Here is a 15567-nt window from a genome sequence, read left to right on the forward strand (position 1 = left end):
CTATTTGAAAGTGAAATTTGTACAGTCCTGTTTCACAGTTTTTAAACCCTACCCAATTTTCAGTTCTTGATATGCTCTGCAGCATCTAGTGCAGCTCATGAGCTCGGAGGAGGGGTGCAGCCTGCCAGAAAACCACAAACCAGAAATAAACCTGAAGCTTCTGGCCTCAGTACAGCTGCCTCTTGAGTGGCTTGAGTGATACTAGTTTCAAGATGGGAAGGGGGGCAAGTAGTAAAAGGTTTTTGGGTTTTTTTTGCAAAAGGCAACCACTCGCCCAACTGGCTCGGAAAGTCCTGCATTTTCATCATTGTCCCATTTGCAAATCTCACCAGAAAAAAACTTGAGTAGGACTCTCAGAAACCAAGAGTTAGCCCACTCTTGGCTTTTATGGCTCAAAAATCACAAGATGCAGACTGGATGAAGAGGTGTGAACCTCTGGCTGTATCCATGAAATCTGCATTGTCCCCTTTTTTTCTTCCATTATGTGCTTGTGATTCTTTTATAAATGAAATGCCCTTTTAGCAGCCAATTTGGAAGGCGCTTTTCATAACACGAAAAGGGTATTCATATCTTACGCTTAAAAGATGTAAACATTTTAAAATATTTAACCTTGATCTGATTTACTTGGGCGTTGTCTGGATCGATGCAGATTCTTGACTGAATCCTAGTCAGTCTTGATCAGTGTGTATTGTCACAGATTGTACAGTCAAGTTGAAATGAATGATGGCAACAAAAACTGGATAATTCCCTACCCCCATTAAAAAGTAAATCACTTTTAAACCGCATCTTTCAGAGGTGTCCGACGTTTACAGTTCAGTAAAAGTGTTTCATACATTTAAAACTCTTTTCAAGTAGAAAAACTACCTTACCAAGGTTTAAACAAAGTTACATCATTTTTTCCCCCTGGTAGATCCTTAATTTTCCTTACAGGAAAATTTCTACCTGCCAATTTTCTCCTACTTCCTATCACAGCTCGGTCATCACAGAACTAGAGATATTTCTACTTCTTGCCAAATTTGCAAGTGGCATTTCTCAACTGCAGCAACTTTAGGAATTCTGGGAGTTGAAGTTACCCATCATCAAGCAGGCTGGCTGGGGGAATTCTGGGAGTCAAAAGTCCACCAATCTTAAACGTTACTATGGTTAAATTTAACCACTTTCCTTGTGTGGGGAGGAAATGTTCTTTGTACTTCTGCAGAAGTAATTGCACAAGGCGATCGATGTACATGCATCAAACTTGTTCCTCCACTCCAAGCCAATTCAAGATGGTGCTTTCTCGGTGGTTTTTTTGTTTTTTAAGTATTCAACTGGTTTGTCCTCTTGTAGGTGGAGGGTAAGAGGGGAACCTCTAGTCGTTCACCCACCTCAGAAGAAGCAGGAAGATGCAGCCACGGATGTGGGTTTGGCTTTACCGTTACACAAAAGGAGCTTAAGAACAGGCTTCAGTCATGAATCCGGAGGAGCAAATGGTGACTTGGTTGATTTCTATGGGGGCTTTAAATTCTCCCAAAATGATGGTTGAGGATCCCGTGCAATTCCTTAAGACATCTTTGAAAGACGGAGTTGTCCTTTGCAAACTCCTCCTCCGACTTCTGCCCGGATCTATCGGAAAGGTATGCCCGGGATAATTTGCTTGCCTAGAAAGAGGGTAGAGAGGGACTTTTGGGGAGGCCAGCTCTTCAGTATTGAGGGATAAATTTTAATTGCAAGTGTTTTAATTGCAAGTGGGGGGGGGAAATCCTGGTTCCTAAGATTATGGGGACAGGATCCCCTATCACTGGAGAATCTAAGAAGCTTTGAAGATCTTGAATGGTGCGAAGAAACCAAAATAGTTGATTGCTCTACAGTCCAGTAAAAAATCTTTTTAGCTACCGAATGGAAGAACATGCCCAGTTTCTGGAATACAGCCAAAAAAAAATTTTTTAAAAAAAAAAGGCAAAATCAAAGAGGTTTCCAATTTATAACAGAGATACAAAAGGTCCTTTTAGAATTGAAGAAGAGAGAGCATACCTGGGGCCAACCCAAAATACCATTAATTTTCTCTGAAAGCATTGGCTCAAGGACAGCTCGATTCACGGCAGAACTCACCGGCTCAAACGGGATCCTAAGTTATTTCAGTATTTTTTTCTCCTTCTGCTCCTGTTTTCAGACTATTGATTTGGGACGACTAAGGCAGAGGATATTAACATGATTTAGAAATCGCATAGAAAGTATGAAGCCCCCTCAAGTTAAGCCTGTATCTAGCAAATATAGAAGTGGAAGATCTGTGAACATTTAGACTCAGAAGCATTATGAAAGTGCAAGAGACAAATGGAAAACACACAAAAAAAAGAGGAAGAAATAATCTGTTGTCTCCTCACGTTGCGTTGGAAGTTCCTTTCTTTCTCTGGAAAAAGGAAGCATTTCTTGGGGTATCTGCGCGGACCACCTTCCTCTTGGAATTGTTCAGCAGAAGGATTAGAGCAGGGGTCTTCAAACTTGACAGCTTTTCAAGACTTGTGGACTTCAGCTCCCAGAATTCCTCATGCTAGGTGAGGAATTCTGGGAGCTAAAGTCCACCAGTCTTAAAGTTGCCAAGTTTGAAATATCCCTCATTTAGAGGAATCCTTCAACGGGCTGGATTTCCTCCCCTCCCACTCAGAATGAGCCAATCCTGTAGAAGAAGAGGAGGAGGAGGAGGAGGAGAAGAAGAAGGAGGAGGAGGAGGAGGTAGTAGTAGTAGTAATAGTAATGGTAGTGTTATTGGCCTGGGTTGCACGATGGGGTCCTGCACCCCTGACCTGGAATGTGAGGAACCTCAGTGAGACAGCTGCTGGAGGCTTGATGTGAAAATTCTGGGCATCCTTTGGCAACTTCAGGGATGACATGAACTTCAAGGCTACTTTATTTCTCCTCCAAAACATGAAGACATAGTGGACCCAGTGATTGTATTTTAATGACAATTCTACATGCCCCGGTCAATCAATTAAATTTTACTTGTGGTGACTGAACCAGCATAAGAAGGGTGGCATATAAACAATAATTTTAAAAGCTAAAAAAAAAGTATAAAATGCACAGAAGGACAGTCTCCACATCTCTGTACTTCGCAAGTTCTTATTATATTGAGCTTTGGTTAAAACCAGAAACCAGGATTTTTGAATCCAGGATCCCTGGTTCTGCATCTCTAGGAAAAACGCATTCTGAAGTGCTTGAGGGATCCTGCAGAACAGTCTCTGTCTGACTCTTGCACAAGCCGTCTTCCTCTGTGTCTCTTTAACCAGAACCATGGAGGCCAGAGTCTCCTTTTATTTTTAGCAGAAGCTCAGCATTAGAGCCAGACCATTTGTTTGCAGAATGCTGATTCAGACCTGCTGCAAATCGATACCTTTTCTTCATGCATGGCCTACAGCTGTACATTTGAGTCTCATTAGCATGTGAATCTATATCTAGAAATTCTGGGTTAGCAATACTGGGAAGTCCCCTGTGACTTGTAAACAGTGACTTGATTTTAGGACATGGATCACGCAAAAGGGAATTTTATTCAACAAGCTGTATTTAAACACACAGTGATGTAACTGAATGTAAAAACTTCTCTGTCCTGATGATTGACAGTTATGCCAGCTCCAGTGAGCTGAAGCCCAGCATGAATATAGTGGAGAGCTGTGAGAATGGAAGTCTAACATATCTGCAGTTAATATGCAATATGCAAGTTAGACAAACACAGTGGCTTAATGCAAACCTATTTTACGGCCGTCTTGAAAAACATCCTTCTAAACCATGACTGTTAAAGCCAGAGACAAGCCCATAATCAGTGCTAAATCAGCAGAGCAGGAAATCCTAAGAGCAGCAACAAAGCAAAATAATTAAATATCACATTTCCATAATCGAAACAGTTTTCACTCAACCTCAATTTTCCCTGCTGTGTTTCTTCTGAAATGCCTTTCAGAAACTGGAATCCTCGCAAAGAAAACAAGATGTTTTTCAGGTTCTGAGGTCTTCATAGGCCTTAGAAGAAGGTTTCAGATGATTTATTCCATTTGAGTTGTTGTTATGCACATTTCTTCTCTCCTCTTCAAAGAACTTCCCCGTTTCTCAAGAAAAAGGGGGGAAAAAAGAAATCCACCAGAGCAACAAAACCAGAAAGACCGGAATTATAATTAGAAGGTTGCCAACAATATTCCAAATGCAGCAGTAACTGTTTTAAGGATCAGATTTGCATGGGAGCAAGTCTTTGAAATGCAAGACTCCACACCCACGTGACCCAGCTTTAGAGGTTGCCATTATCACCCGAAATTAGGCTAACAAGCAGCCTGGTACAGCAAAGTCTTTTGTGTAAGCATCTCCTATGATGGAGATCAACTGATTTCCAAGAAACCCAACTGAATCAATCAAGCAGGTCTGAAGCCACTTAAGAAATTATTATTTTCCTTGCTAGGATCCTTCTACTTCATCTTGAAGGACCTGCACGTTCTCGCTTGCTTTCCAAGCTAGATAGCTCTCTGCAAAATGCAGAAGACCTTCTCCGTTAGCGCTAAAGATCTTAGTCTATCACCCATAAAGATTCCCAGAATTGCTCAGCAGAGGGATCTCCCCTTCTACCGGTAGTTCACATATCTTTATTGCCAACAATCTTTCTCTTCCTGGCAGAAGGGCATCTTACGGGCAAGATCATCTCAAGCATTCAGCGCCAAATCCTAAGCTGGATGGCTTTGGGTTCATTTGTTCCACGGTTCTTCCTGAGTTGACAGCTTGTCTTCCCCACCTCCCCCCACCCACCCACAGTCCATCTTCTTGTGAAAATCCAGTGAGCACCAAGCTGTCTCATTCCTTCGTACAAACACTCAGAGTAATGTTCTTTGAGAACGAAAGCAAGCTAGCTGACAGGAGTTGAAAGCAGAGTTGAAAGCAAGCAAGCTTCCAAATCCGTTGACTGTTGGTTTCTGGTTCTTTTTTAGTACTGCCTGGAGCCCAAGACGGAAGCCGACTGCATTGGCAATATCCAACAGTTTTTAAATGGGTGTGCAGCGCTGAAAGTGGAGGTAAGACGCAACAGATCACAGCACCGTGGGGGTCTGGTCCAGCTGCCCGATGGAGTGAGGGGCTGGCCTTAGGCAGAGAGTGCCAGGGAGGTGGTAAGGAAGAGCTGCTGTAACCCAATCACCTGACCCAATGGTAGCCCTGGAGGAGGCTGATGTCCTCCTTGGGTTGAAGAAAGTCTGCTGGCGTGTGTGGCTGCTGTAGAAGGCAGCCGTGCTTTGTCCTCCGTCTGCAAAATCATTAAGTCCATTTTGGTTCATGAGAAGGTTTCATTGGAAATAACCAGCAGCTGAAACCAGGACGTTTTGCAAAGATGATAGATAGATAGATAGATAGATAGATAGATAGATAGATAGATAGATAGATAGATAGATAGATAGATAGATAGATAGATAGATAGATAGATAGGGATGGATGGATGGATGGATGGATAATGAGCGAGAGCTGGGACTGGGGAAGATTTTAAAAGGGGCTTTCTCTGAACCCAGAGGATTTCCAGCCCCGGAAGCAGATCCTGAGTCCTGTGACTCTCCTGTAGCAAGGCCAGTTCTGAGTTCAGACCTTCTCAAAGCAGCTTCCCTGCCTTTGCACCAATTCGGCACTTCTCTGGAGTCCAGCTAATGCAAGAACCAGAATGGCAGGTTTTAGGCTTCCCAAGGGCGAGGCGTCTTCTCACAGTCTTGTCTTCTTCAGTCTACCTTATCTTTAGGAAGGCTTGGGGGGGGGGGATTCCTGCCCTTACCCTGTCCCCACTCGGCTTCCCGGTTTACATACACATCTGTGGGGAAACGGAGGGTCGGGTCAGGTGGGGTGGGAGGGTGTGGAAGAGAAGAACACTACAGTAGAAAATTCAGTGGTTGCAGCTCTGCACCAGCAACTCCCACCAGGTGCCATATGTGAGTCTGGGGAGGGGACCCCCCCCACTTTCACAGCCCACTCCCATTGTTCCCAGCGGCAATTGTTTCTGGGGATGATTCAGTTCCTGTATCAGAGCAAGGAGGGGCTCGACAGCAAAGGCGAAGCAGATGTCTGGGTTCAAGCTGGTCATCACTGAGCCGGGGCTTTGGTGAGATAATTGGGAGGGGGATATGAAAATACCAGCTCCCAGTGGCACCGCCTCTATCCCACCCACCCAGTTGCTTTCTCGGTTGCTCTCCTGCTAATAACGCTGCCAAGCATATCACGAAGCCCTTCTGCGGAAGGAGGGAGGGAGGAAGGGGGCCTGTCTGGGGTCCACTCCAACTCCGATTGGCTGCCAGGCTGGGCAACAGGCAGGCGATTAGAGTGGCAGGGAGTTCCAACGGAGGCCCCATTGAGAAATTCGCTTGTGCTGGACTGAGCGCCTCCTGGGTAACGTAAATCACATTTTGCAGAGCCGTGGACGTCCCTTCCCTTTCTCGGGCTTCTGTCTACAATCCGAAACCCGCGGCCTCTTCGCGACCGAAACTACAGTTTCGTGCCAAGCCAGCTACAGCCAGGCCAGCCCCCCTCGTCCCCTCCTTCCCCCCCTCCCTTCCACCGGCTAGCCGTGTTTGCAGATCTGGGGCAACGACTAGTTGCTAGGCCGATTTCCAGCGGGGGTCGTCGTGACGCTCAGAGTCTGCCTGCTTGTCCTACATAGCGAGGTTGTTGTAAAAAGAAAAGAGAGGGAGCGAGGGAGGGAGGTTTGCTGGCCGTCGCCCGGTCCAGGGAGGCCTGGCAGACCGGCAGGGACTCGGGGGCATCTTCCCATCCACGGCCCGGGCTGGGGAGTTGAGCGGGACCCCGGGGACGCCTTGACGCGGGGCGGGGAGGGGAGCGGCCGGCTCCGCAGAAGGCAGGGCGCTCCCCGGCAGGCGGCGCGGAGGGGGCGCTCCGGAGCATCGCCCCTGCTTGGCTGGCTGCCTCCCGCTCCCGCCGCCTGTCACTTCCCCTGCTTTGCGCCGCCCGCCCGCGATCCAGCTCCGGGTCAGGCCGTCCCTGCCCAGCGGGGGCTCCTCGATCGCAGGCAGGCAGCGGCGCCCGGGCAGACGGAGCGCAGCGCTTGAGCCACCGGACGGACGGACGGACGGGCGAGCCAGCTCCGGAGTCCTCCGCCTCCTCCAGCTGCGCGGTCCCGTCTACCTCCCCTCCGCCGACTTCCGCGCCTCCGACCCGGGTAGGGGCTCCCCGGTGCGCCCCGGCCCTGCTCCGTTCCTCCCCGGGGCCTGCAGGGTTTCCGCCGCTTCCCAGCGCAGGTAAGACGCTTCCTCCTTCCTTGGCCAAGTTTCTGTCCCGGGCGACGGGGCTGAGCCTCCTCTGGCCCGCTTTTCGGGGCGCCCGGAGGGTCCCCGGGAGAGGTCGGAGCTCTGCCCGTTCTTGCCTCTCGACCCGTCCGCAGAAGGAAGGGCCCTGGGTCTTGCCATGCTCTCTGGATGTGGAAAGGGGAGCCCGGTCCCCCCTCCCCATTCCACATCTGGTGCCCTCTTGCCGGATGCATAGAAGAAGCCCTGGGTGCCTCCAGATACAATTTGCAGGGTGGTTGGACATCCAGGCCCATCATCCGCTCATAACCTTTACTCTCCCTCCACCAAGGGGGACTTCCAGCTGGCAGGGCTCCTGGCCCTGCTTGATGATGGGCCACGTGCGGCCAATGCACTCTTGGAGGTCAAGCTGGGAATTCTGATATTCATCCAGAAACAGCTTAATGATTTCTCTGCCATAACCAAATTGCTTTCCTGGAGAAAATTGGCAGAAGAAACCAGAGGGAGATGCAGAGAAAAGAGGCTTGGGGGGGGGGCAGGGCTAGGTCCCTCTGTAATAGCAGGCGAGGGGCTTGGCCATGGAAAGTTGGGGCATCGAAACCCTTGAAGGGTGAAAAAGTGGCACTAATTGCACAAGGTCTTTGGTTGAGGGTTGCACAGAGAGGACTATCCGGAGGACTCTAGACCAGGGCTTTCCAAACTCGATGACTTTAAAACTTGTGGACTTCAACTCCCAGAATTCCCCAGCCAGCCAAGTCTTAAAGTTGCCAAGCTGGGAGACCCCTGCTCTAGACTCTAAGCCAGGAGGAACTTGTTTAAGAGTGGAAGGGGGAATCCACACATTTCAGTGGGGAAGTTCCACCATGATTTCAGTTCTCCCTGCAAGTTCTGGAGAACGTCAAAAGAGTCTCTTTCTTTCTTCCAGGTGGGACTGAGTGAGGCATAGCAGCTCCTTCCATAAGGTGCTTCCTTTTGTGGCCCTCCAGACCGCAATCTGCCACTCCCCCCCCTCTTTTCTACCCACTCTGCTTTCCATCTCAGAATGTGTGGGCATTCCCCCCCCCCCAATCATCTAATCTTTTGTATGGGTCTGTAGGATAAAAAATTTGGGCAGATGCTTCACCTCTTTTGGCTTGCTTTTGAAAGCATTCTGTCAAATGGAGAAATTGGTTTTAAGGGAATTTGGCTACTTATGCAGATAGGTAAATCAGTGAAAGTTCTTTAGATCGATTGCAAAGACGTTTCTGACTATAAACTAAAATAAACCAATTAAGGCATTCTGGGTTGGTTTAGATGGGATCGGATCTGAATTGGATGTGGAGGTGATGCAATTTATAACCAAGAGTCTGGGTATGATTAATCCCTTGTAGGTGATGATTCTGCCATAAATATAGGATACAAATAATATGTTCAAAAAAAAAAAAAAAAGAAAAGGGCTTTTTTTCCAAATGGTGCATATAGTGGAATGCCTGTTATGAAATGATGCATGCCACAGATGGTGTCTCTCCTCTCCCCTTTTTTTAAAAGGGCTCCATTTTTTTTCTCTCCCAAAGGCCATTCCTTAGTAATTTCTACTGCTTTTGCACATTCTATCCTGATCCATCTTAATGGGAGAAAATGTAGAATAGAGTAGAAGGGACCTCAGAGGTCCAACCCCTTGCTCAAGCAGGAGACCCTGTACTGTTCTGGACAAATGGCTGTCCAGTCCCTTCTTGAAAACTTCCAGGAATGAAGCACCCACAACCTCTGAAGGCAAGCTGTTCCATTGGTTGATTGTCCTCTCTGTTAGGAAGTTTCTCCTTAATTCCAGGCTGTTTCTCTCGTCGGTCAGTTTCCATCCGTTGCTTCTTGTCTTGCCTTCTGGTGCTTTGGAAAATAAGTTCACCCCTTCTCCTTTGTGGCAACCCCTCAAATACTGGAAGGCAGCTATGTTTCTGGTTACATCGATATCTGAGCGCATGTTTTATATTGTGTGCTGTCTTGGGTAGATAATAATCTTGGAAAAATGGACTATACTTGTTTGCAAGAATACAATGGGTTTCAACACACAACTCCCTCCCAGACCATGCACTGATCCTGCCACAAATTGGACCACAAGAGCAGAACACCCCATTGCTGCAGCCTCTAAATTAAAGCCCCATAGATCTCTGGTGGTCAAAGTGCCGGAGAAGATACGAGCCACAATCCAGGATCATGGAGTAGCACACTTCCCTGCCAGATGATAATTTGGCCTTGCAAAGAGCTGCTCAAACAAACAAACTCCTGTTCCCTCTTTAGAACGCTAAATTACAGTCTTCAGGTCACAGAATCGCCCTTGGCTTGGCCGGAATGTAAAGAAAGCCACAGAAGCTTCGCGTTTGGGGGTTCAGCTGCAGAACAGCTGACGTAAAGGGAAAAGTTGCTTTTAAAATTTAACTCGCTGTAGTAAAGCAGGGCCGGATCCTTGCTTGAAGATGGTGGAGCTGCTGTTTTGGTTTAATAAACTCTGCATAGCTCTACTTTAAGGAGCAAAATGCACCAGAGCCAACTGGTTGCTATCAGAAGAAAGAAGAAGACGAAATTCAGGAAATTCAAACAAATCTATACCCACCCCCAAATGAAAGCCAGAATGGTGCAATGTTAAAAGTATTGGGAACGGCTGTTTGATTTGGCTGCTCGTTTTTTCAGAAAATCCCGGCATGCTCCACACAGGTGGTCGAAGATTCTGGGAATTGAAGTCCACACATCTGGAGAGTCCTTGGGCTGGGAAAGGTGGGTTGATAACTAAAAAAGTGAAGGTCAGGGGTGGCCCAGCAGTCCTCGTTGCTAGCCAATATCTCTAGGAAGCTCCGCAAGAGGGCTCTTCCTGTAGCCTCCAGCCTTAGCAACAGGTATTGCGAGGTGCAAGGTAGACTGCCCCTAAACATGGAGCTTTGCTTGCTCACAGCCACTGAAACAGCTCTAAATGTTTGGATTGCGTTTCCTTAAGGCTGCAAATGTTGGCATGACATTTCTTCTTTTTTTCCCCCCATCTTTCTCCCAGTTGTTTGATGCCCACAATCTCTACTCCGGAGAAAATTTCTCCAAGGTACTGACTGCCCTTTCTTCTCTCAACAAAGCAACTGAAGGTAAGCGAGGAGAAAAAGGGGGAATGTCACAATATTTTAGATTAGATTAGATAACCTTTATTGTCCTTTTTTTTCCTGTGGGCACAACGGCACACATTAAAAATGAAATTTAGTTGCTTGCTCTCAAGTGTACAACTACATAACACACATTTAAAATATACTATATACAACATATGTATAGACCTACGCCCTTGCATGTAAGTAACATACAAATATTAGCCGCTGTCCATCTTCCTGCATACGTCTCTTGCCTTCGTCTCCCAGCTTTGTTCTGAGCTCCAGAGATCTTTCTAAAGCCAACCGTGCCTAGTTTCAGAAAGCTAAGCAGAGTTTGCAAGCCACCACAAGATCTCAGGGCTGTCGGCCAGCTCTGGGGGGTTGGGGAAAGATTGAGAGAAGACAGAGGCAAGCTTTCAATGCTGTTGCTAAATAAAAGCCAAGGATGGGTCCACAGAGGACTCACGAGTCAAGCTAGACTTGAAAGAGACTTTATCTTGACAATGTGGGGCATGTACACACCCACACCCACACACCCACCAGCCTCATCTATTTGCCGAAGAACAATAGAAGAAAAATTGTACCTTTTGGCTGTTCCTATAGAAACTGGTGCTCATTCCTTTTCAGAGATGAAAGTGTGTCCCAGTTTTGTTCTTTTCCCATGTCCTATTTTGTAGGTTGTTTTTCTTTTCTTTTTCCTTCCTTCCTTCCTTCTTCCCTCCCTTCCTCAAAATTAATTTTTCTTTTTTCTTCCCTCCTTCTATCTGTGTTTCCTTCTTTCCTTCTTACTTTTCCTTCCTTCCTTTCTTCCTCCCACCCTCAAATGAGTCTTTTCTTTCTTTCTTTTCTTTCTCAGCATTGGACTGCTAATACATTAAAATGCACATATCAGTAGTTTCTCTACTGTTTCTCTACTGCTTAGATCATTCTTGGAGGATCTGGCAAGGATCCGCTTAACATGATATGGTTGGGCTGGTAATGCGCAATGAAATCTTTATTTAAAGCTAAAAGCTTTAGGGGATGCAAACAGTGGAATACGATTGAACAGATGCTTGATTTTAACAAGATTCAGAATGAGTTGAAGAATATAGAAAAGGATTGAGGCTTCCTAAGCATATCTAAATAGATTTGATGTTGTCCTGTGTGGTGTGAAACAGATGCCAGACCTTCAAGAGGGTCCCATCCTGCCCCACCAGTCGTGATTTATATATTTATATCTGTGGGGGTGGTAAGAACATCTTGTGATGCTGAATGAATTTGATACTGAAAACAGAAATAGATAGTGTGTCTTTTCCTCAGGTGGTGATTTATTTCTTGGCCACTCTGTTCTGATGTCCATTTCTTTGATGGATGGATGGATGAAAATAGATGATAGATAGATAGATAGATAGATAGATAGATAGATAGATAGATAGATAGATAGATAGATAGATAGATAACATGGATGGATGGATGGATGGATGGATGGATAACATGGATGGGAGGAGGGAGTCAGATACATGGATGGATGGACAGATGGACAAACAGACAGACGGACGGGTGGATAGATGGACCACCTATCTTAAAATGGTTAAAATTGAGAAACGCTGCTTTAGTGAATTCCTGCCCGGAACAGGGCTGGACTAGATACCTCTCCAACTCACACAATCTGTGACACCAGCTGGTTGACGGAGAGGATGGTGCTTGGATGCCACACTTATAAGCCACCCACACTTTCCTCCTTCCGAAATGGCTCGCCATATGATGCTGAAAGCTGTTCTACTTAGCAACCCACTTTCTCTTCCGAAGGCTGGCCAGGGAGCTTTTTCTCAGTCCCAGTGCTATGACCCAGGTCGCCTAGGTGGAAGCAGTATTGCTCTGTTAAAAGCCCCAACAAATGGTCCCACAACAGCCGGTGAGGCTCCACCCCACACTTCCCCCGAAGGCAGCCACCCTCAGTTCCACCAACAAAAGCCAGCAAGCAACAGAACAAAACCAATTCGCAAAGGCAGAGAGGAGGTCCAAAGAGAAGCTCGCGGGACAAGGTTCGTTCGTTCCCCCTTTAGGAAGACCCTGGTGTGAGATTGTGGTCCAGGAATCAAGCCCTGTTTAACTATGATCTACTGGCTGGGGAATTCTGGGAGCTGACATCCACCCACCTTAAGATGGTTAAAGTTGAGAAACGTTCCTCAGGGAGTTTTCAGTTGGGTTGCAAAGGATGCAGGCTTTCATTTGACCCATTGCAGCTCTTTTTCTAGCCTCAACCCAGCAGGGGTTATTTCCTTCCGTTTTTGACCTCTTCTCCTTTTTAACAGATCCAGGAAGTTCTACCAGGAAGCCATGTTCTCAGCTGCCTTCTCCAGCCCCCGGTGACTGCCAGCCCCTGACCCAAGCCGCCTCAGCTCGGCCATCAAGAGTGTTGCAGAGACAGTCAAGAGTCGGGGTATGTTTCAACGTGATCCCACCCAGAGCAGGGACACCCAGTTTGTACCTTCCTTCACTACCTTGGGTCTGTGGCCTTCCCAGGTCTTTCCTGCCATCGCAGGGGATGTGCAAGAAACGGCTTAGGAATTGGATTTAATTAATGCAATGTTATTTTAACTGAAATTCATCATAGTTTAGATTTGAGCTGGATTTGTCTATTCTCTGTGGGGTTGTTTTTTTTTTAAATCCCTCTTCTCCTGACCTATTCCTTCTTAGCGGCTGGCCTTGCCACGGCATGCCAACTCAAGAATAATAAGCCATCCAGCACAGGAACTAGCGAGCAAGGGTCCAAGGCCTGGTGTTAACCTGGCACAGCAGAATAGTTGTACAACTATATGGTAAAGGAGGAATTTCCTAGTTCAAACCCAGCTCTTTTGGAGAAGCTGTAGGCTTCATATTTTCAGCGTTCCTGACATCAGTTGACCCAACAAAGCATCTTTCTTCTGCTTCTTCCTAACAAAGTTGCCTGGGTGATTCCGTCTCTCACCTCTTCCCAGCACCATTCTTTAATCTTTCTCTTCTGGGACCAATCGTCCTCCTGATCTCACTTTGTGTTTAGGAGATGACCGAAAACGGCAGTCACCAGCTGGTGGTCAAGGCTCGGTTCCAGTTCAAGCAGACCAACGAAGACGAGCTGACCATCAACAAGGGGGACATCATTTATGTCACCCGCACTGAGGAAGGGGGCTGGTGGGAAGGGACCCTTAATGGAAAGACGGGTTGGTTCCCCAGCAACTACGTCAGAGAAATTAAATCCTCCGGTAAGACATTTGGTGTTATCATTCCTATCATTGTGGAGGTTTACATTCATGTGTGTTGTTGTGATGGCATTTGCTTGGATATTTTTGTTTTCCATGCCCAGATAGATTTGTGAGGTCTGCTAAAAAGTACACAGCAGCCTATATGAGTTGCTCATTCTTAACATAGGTAGCTTTATGTGCTGTAGATTCATTCTGCATTGTGAAAAAAGCCTTCTCTTTCTTCTCCTCCACCTTTAGCTCCACCTCTGCTTCAGTCTCCTCCCCTTACTCCTTCTCCTTCTCCTTTTATTTCTTCTCCTTTTGTTTGTCCTTCTCCTTTTTCTTCTCCTCCTTTCCTTTCTCCTTCTCCTCCTCCCCTCCTCCTTTCTTTATTGCTCCAATCCCTCCACCACAGCAATGTTTTGTGTTTTCAATCTCTCCTGGTGAGGAGTGGAAATGCTGCCTGTTCCTCTTCCTCTAAAGGAAGAAAAAGTCAGTTTTGGTTTTACAAATGACGATGACAAAGTAAGATTGTATGGACATTCCTTAGGGTTTTGCCCTGTGGTCAACTGAGTCACACACCAGGGTGGAACTCTGATCCTTTCTCTGAAATTGAGTTCTGTCTCCAGGAAGAGGTTTCATTTGTTCCACGATCATTTCTCCTGGTGCTGGGACATCATGAGGTCTTGGCCCTTGGCCCTCCTCGCTTGTGCATGTCTTCAGAGTTTGCTAGAAAACCTACCTCAGTGAAGAACTTTCAGATCTATTCAGGGGTAGCGCTGCCATTTCAGGAAAGCCAACAATTGTGTAGGGAGCCTTCCCTCTGCCTTGGCACAGCATTCTTCGCTTATAATAGGTTTCTAAACTGAGGCTGTAATTTCCCCAGGGGAAGAGACCCATTGCTCACGTTGGTTCTAAATTGAAATGTTCAGGGTTTCACCAGCAAAGGAGATTGTAAGCCAAGATTTGTGGCAGTAATGGGTAAAACAACAATAGCAATGAAAAGTTATGGAAGGAAGGAAGGAAGGAAGGAAGGAAGGAAGGAAGGAAGGAAGGAAGGAAGGAAGGAAGGAAGGAAGGAAGGAAGGAAGGAAGGGCATTGCTTGGTCAGATAATTAGAGTTTTTAAGCTCAGTCCCAGTTGGGGCACAAATGCCTAACTTATTCCCTGCATCTATCTGCTTCTAGAGTAGTTAATGCCATCCACCACTTCCAGAGCCATACCTCATGCTCATTTGGAGTGAGACTTTTAGCTGTGGTTCATCACCCCAGGTTAGGGAAGGTTGCTCCAGGCAAGTGGGTGTTCTTCATACCTGTTCAGAAGCTCCACCTCTACCATTACACACCTGTAGGTGCCCTCTATGTCCTCTTTTGGCAACATAAGATCACTTCTCTCTAACAATTCCTTCTGTTTCTCCTCCAGATAAACTGCTCTCTCCTAAGGCTTTGAAAGGGGCTGAAAGTCCTCAACTTACCAAGAATTACTATGCTGTGGTAAGCCTGTGAAGTCTCTATTATTCCAAAAGGATGCCTGTATATCTATCCTGGTGAACTATTTTAAAAAAACTATAACATCACATGAAGTCATAAAAAAATCAAGCCAAGTTTAAGCTAAACACCTGTTGAGCAATGGGGCTACAAGATCTGCCCTGGTTATGTTTGTTACCTGAATTCTAGACAGCTCTTCTCAATGTCAGTTTTCTAAGTTAAGGAAGGAACTACCTTATCATAGCTGAGCCTCCTGCTTTTTAATTTATTGAAGCTATGTTGCAGTTAAGAGCCAGAACATGGACATGCATTGGCCTCTCCAAGAAGTGTCTCTTCTAATGTTGATTCCCATTTTGAGTGTAGGTGGTCCACTTTCAATTGAAATGGAGAAGAGATTTCTGTTTTATCCCCAGATCTTCCTTCTTTGACATTAGGACCCTGGCATGTGGGTGTTCGTGCCAGCATGGATGTCAGAGGCTAAATGCATTCCTGCAGGGTGTTGTTAGGAAAGGACTTACTATTAGCAAGGAGAAAA

At 46.4% G+C, this 15567-nt stretch overlaps 1 protein-coding gene across 4 annotated transcripts in view; it reads left to right on the forward strand.

Annotated features, from left to right (window-relative positions):
• Window positions 1-1095: 1095 nt before the first annotated feature.
• The window catches only part of ARHGEF6 (Rac/Cdc42 guanine nucleotide exchange factor 6), a 31375-nt gene continuing 16903 nt past the window's right edge, over window positions 1096-15567 (forward strand). The window contains exons 1-6 of one of the 4 annotated variants that reach the window (XM_039354740.1): window positions 1096-1613; window positions 4935-5018; window positions 10261-10345; window positions 12637-12764; window positions 13365-13566; window positions 14968-15038. In XM_039354740.1, the coding sequence (XP_039210674.1) occupies window positions 1449-1613; window positions 4935-5018; window positions 10261-10345; window positions 12637-12764; window positions 13365-13566; window positions 14968-15038 (735 nt within the window). In that variant the 5' untranslated portion in view covers window positions 1096-1448. Of the gene's footprint in view, window positions 1614-4934; window positions 5019-6592; window positions 7233-9905; window positions 9990-10260; window positions 10346-12636; window positions 12765-13364; window positions 13567-14967; window positions 15039-15567 lie in introns of those variants that run through there. The other 3 variants (XM_039354743.1, XM_039354742.1, XM_039354741.1) reach the window with 3 other exon arrangements.

This window comes from Crotalus tigris, unplaced genomic scaffold, assembly GCF_016545835.1.
Source record: "Crotalus tigris isolate CLP2741 ecotype Arizona unplaced genomic scaffold, ASM1654583v1 scf7180000018585.330925593:3314079, whole genome shotgun sequence".
NCBI classification, from domain to species: Eukaryota; Metazoa; Chordata; class Lepidosauria; order Squamata; family Viperidae; genus Crotalus; species Crotalus tigris.